Source organism: Procambarus clarkii, chromosome 8, assembly GCF_040958095.1.
Source record: "Procambarus clarkii isolate CNS0578487 chromosome 8, FALCON_Pclarkii_2.0, whole genome shotgun sequence".
NCBI classification, from domain to species: domain Eukaryota; kingdom Metazoa; phylum Arthropoda; class Malacostraca; order Decapoda; family Cambaridae; genus Procambarus; species Procambarus clarkii.
The window spans coordinates 5655001-5659124 of record NC_091157.1 but is presented as its reverse complement, the minus strand read 5'-3'; the positions used below and the strand labels follow the sequence as shown (position 1 = coordinate 5659124).

At 52.3% G+C, this 4124-nt stretch overlaps 1 protein-coding gene across 1 annotated transcript; it reads right to left on the bottom strand.

Moving 5' to 3' along the window:
• Positions 1-1326: 1326 nt before the first annotated feature.
• On the bottom strand, positions 1327-3634 carry LOC138359477 (prophage side tail fiber protein homolog StfR-like). Its single transcript, XM_069318714.1, has 2 exons — positions 3233-3634; positions 1327-1845 (listed from the first exon to the last, which is right to left on the bottom strand). Exons 1-2 carry the CDS (start codon positions 3632-3634, stop codon positions 1327-1329), a joined length of 921 nt encoding a protein of 306 aa, XP_069174815.1.
• Positions 3635-4124: the final 490 nt, after the last annotated feature.

Below are 4124 nucleotides of genomic sequence, written 5' to 3'. Positions count from 1 at the left end.
GCGGGGCAAGTAGCACGGGCTATGGTGAGCCCGTAGTGGACTTACCTGGCACAGGAGCGGGGCAAGTAGCACGGGCTATGGTGACCCCATAGTGGACTTACCTGGCACAGGAGCGGGGCAAGTAGCACGGGCTATGGTAACCCCATAGTGGACTTACCTGGCACAGGAGCGGGGCAAGTAGCACGGGCTATGGTGAGCCCGTAGTGGACTTACCTGGCACAGGAGCGGGGCAAGTAGCACGGGCTATGGTGATTCCGTAACTTACCTGGCACAGGAGCTGTGCTGTCGCCCATTTTATACAGCTGTAAACAATTAAACAGCAACAACCCTTTCTAATACCCCCCCCCCTCTCTCCTCATTCACCTCATCATTTTCCTTTCATCTCATCATCCCATTCATCTCCCTCATCCCCCAACAGCGCCAAGTCTTACCAGCCTGAACAAAAAAATGAAGAGGTTTTCCCAGTGGAAAGGCCTTTTGTTCAGCACATTCTCCTATTGTTCCATCCCGGCCATTGTCGGGCCGTTCACAGTCATTAGCTTTTTCTCTTAGATTCCTGCCTTTCTCTCTTTATAAAGTTGTTTGTGGAGTTCAGCTCGACAAAGATCAGGTCCGAGTTCAAGGACATTTGCCACCACAACACTGTGGTAGTACCACGGGCCTCTGGCAGTCCCAAAGGCCTCTGTGTGAGTCTCAAAGGCCTCTTGTGTGAGTCCCAAAGGCCTCTGCGTGAGTCTCAAAGGCCTCTGTGGCAGTCCCAAAGGCCTCTGTGGCAGTCCCAAAGGCCTCTGTGGCAGTCCTAAAGGCCTTTGTGTGAGTCTCAAAGGCCTCTGTGTGAGTCTCAAAGGCCTCTGTGGCAGTCTCAAAGGCCTCTGTGTGAGTCTCAAAGGCCTCTGTGTGAGTCCCAAAGGCCTCTGTGGCAGTCCCAAAGGCCTCTGTGGCAGTCCCAAAGGCCTCTGTGTGAGTCTCAAAGGCCTCTGTGGCAGTCCCGAAGGCCTCTGTGGCAGTCCCGAAGGCCTCTGTGTGAGTCTCAAAGGCCTCTGTGTGAGTCTCAAAGGCCTCTGTGGCAGTCCCAAAGGCCTCTGTGGCAGTTCCCAAAGGCCTCTGTGGCAGTCCCAAAGGCCTCTGTGTGAGTCTCAAAGGCCTCTGTGTGAGTCTCAAAGGCCTCTGTGGCAGTCTCAAAGGCCTCTGTGGCAGTCCCAAAGGCCTCTGTGGCAGTTCCCAAAGGCCTCTGTGGCAGTCCCAAAGGCCTCTGTGTGAGTCTCAAAGGCCTCTGTGTGAGTCTCAAAGGCCTCTGTGTGAGTCTCAAAGGCCTCTGTGTGAGTCTCAAAGGCCTCTGTGGCAGTTCCCAAAGGCCTCTGTGGCAGTCTCAAAGGCCTCTGTGTGAGTCTCAAAGGCCTCTGTGTGAGTCTCAAAGGCCTCTGTGGCAGTCTCAAAGGCCTCTGTGGCAGTCTCAAAGGCCTCTGTGTGAGTCTCAAAGGCCTCTGTGTGAGTCTCAAAGGCCTCTGTGGCAGTCTCAAAGGCCTCTGTGTGAGTCTCAAAGGCCTCTGTGTGAGTCTCAAAGGCCTCTGTGTGAGTCTCAAAGGCCTCTGTGGCAGTCTCAAAGGCCTCTGTGGCAGTCCCAAAGGCCTCTGTGGCAGTCTCAAAGGCCTCTGTGGCAGTCCCAAAGGCCTCTGTGTGAGTCTCAAAGGCCTCTGTGTGAGTCTCAAAGGCCTCTGTGTGAGTCCCAAAGGCCTCCGTGTGAGTCCCAAAGGCCTCTGTGGCAGTCCCAAAGGCCTCTGTGGCAGTCCTAAAGGCCTCTGTGGCAGTCCCGAAGGCCTCTGTGGGCCTTTCAAGACTTCTTTCCTATGCAATGTGGACAATTTGTGGCAGTTTATCAGTCTCATCTTCCTGCCGCTGGGAGAGGCGGTCATTATCCGCATGTATGAGAAAATGAGAGTGAAAGTGGTTGAGTCTGAGAGAGAGTGAGCACTGTCCCACAATCAGCAGTTGAGAGGCGGGACCAAAGAGCCAAAGCTTAACCCCCCGCGCAAGCACAATTTGGAGAGTATTCACACAGAAATCACAATAGCCGCAGCTCAGTGGATCAAGGCAGCGTCTGGGATCCTGTCGGACGTAGGTTCGAATCCTCGTCACGGCCCTTGTGGATTTGTTCTTTTGGCGAGTATACTGTGAGCTGAATGATCACCAAACACACGCATACACACACACACACACACACACACACACACACACACACACACACACACACACACACACACACACACACACACACACACACACACACCAGTTGATTGACAGTTGAGAGGCGGGCCGAAAGAACAAAGCTCAACCCCCGCAAACACAACTAGGTGAAACACACACACACACACACACACACACACACACACACACACACACACACACACACACACACACACACACACACACACACACACACACCTGGACGTTCATCAAGGGACCATCTTGGAGGTTACAGAGACAGCGGGCGATCAGGCTCCGTAACGGCCCCGACTTGCCTCCTGATACAGCCCGCGCTTCCACATTTAAGCCAAGATTGAATTTCTGACGACGTATTCAGGACCGCCCGTCTCTGTCGCAGCGAGCTGGGGGCTCCCTGGATAAAGTGTTTATGGAAGACTTCGACGTCTCCACTACTCGTACGTAGTCTTCCAGATGATGCCCCGAGTTGCCAGTCTTGTATTCCAGGTTGCAGTTGTATAGTTGTTACAGGTACAGTTGTCAGAGAGGGTGGTAAATACAGCATGATGAAGTCAACATCATTAAAAGGAGTCTTACGTTTGTCCAGTGTCCAAGAGAGAGAGAGAGAGATCTGTGATTATCTTGGAGACTCTCCATGTTATCATATTTATCTTGGAGAGGATGCTGTGGAGGCTGTGGTTGTCTATGAGGTCTGTACTTACCTAATTGTACTTGTACAAAGGACAGACTAATTGTGCTTGCGGGGGTTGAGCTTTGGCTCTTTGGTCCCGCCTCTCAACTGCCAATCGACTGGTGATCTGTGGTTGTCTCTGGTTGTATGTGGGGGCTGTGGTTGTCTGTGATTGGCTGTGGTTATCTGTGGGGGCTGTGGTTGTCTGTGATTGGCTGTGGTTGTCTGTGGTTGTCTCTGGGGGCTGTGGTTATCTGTGGGGGCTGTGGTTGTCTGTGGGGGCTGTGATTGGCTGTGGTTGTCTGTGGAGGCTGCGAAGCAATTGTGGGTTGGTTATACGGTCACTAGAGTCAGTAATTGGTTTGTTTGTTCACGAGAGATTGTGTGTGGCAGCGAGGCGAGGGTGGAGGAGTAGGTCAGAGGGGCGAGGGTGGAGGAGTAGGTCAGAGGGGCGAGGGTGGAGGAGTAGGTCAGAGGGGCGAGGCTGGAGGAGTAGGTCAGAGGGGCGAGGGTGGAGGAGTAGGTCAGAGGGGCGAGGGTGAAGGAGTAGGTCAGAGGGGCGAGGCTGGAGGAGTAGGTCAGAGGGGCGAGGCTGGAGGAGTAGGTCAGAAGGGCGAGGCTGGAGGAGTAGGTCAGAGGGGCGAGGGTGGAGGATGAGGCGTCAGTCAGGATAATGCTAGGATGGATTACGAGGACCTTCACATCCAAGTATCCCATCACACTGCTGTTGAATGTTGACATCACTGGTGCTGTCCCGTCTTGAGTACTGCTCCATACTTCCCTCCGTTCACAGCGGGAGAGATTGCTCAAGTATGAGGAATACAGAGAACATATACGACATACACATATATACACTATACAGCACCTAAACTATTGGGGATATGACAAAGCTCTCAAAATGTACTCTCTAGGCAGAAGACGAGAAAGCTTTACAATTATATATACATGGAAAATACTGGAGGGCCAAAGGTACGTAATTTGCAAAGTAAAATAACATTTTGGAGTGAATGATATGGAAGGACGTGCAGAATAGTGCCAGTATAGAGCAAAGGTGCCATAGGCATTCTCTGAAAACATTATGAACATCAGGGGTGCCATAGGTATTCTCTGAGAACATTATGAACATCAGGGGTGCCATAGGCATACTCTAAGAACACTAAACATCAGGAGTCCACGGTTGTTCAACATCCTCCCAGCGAATATAAGAAATATTGCCGGAACAACCGTGGAC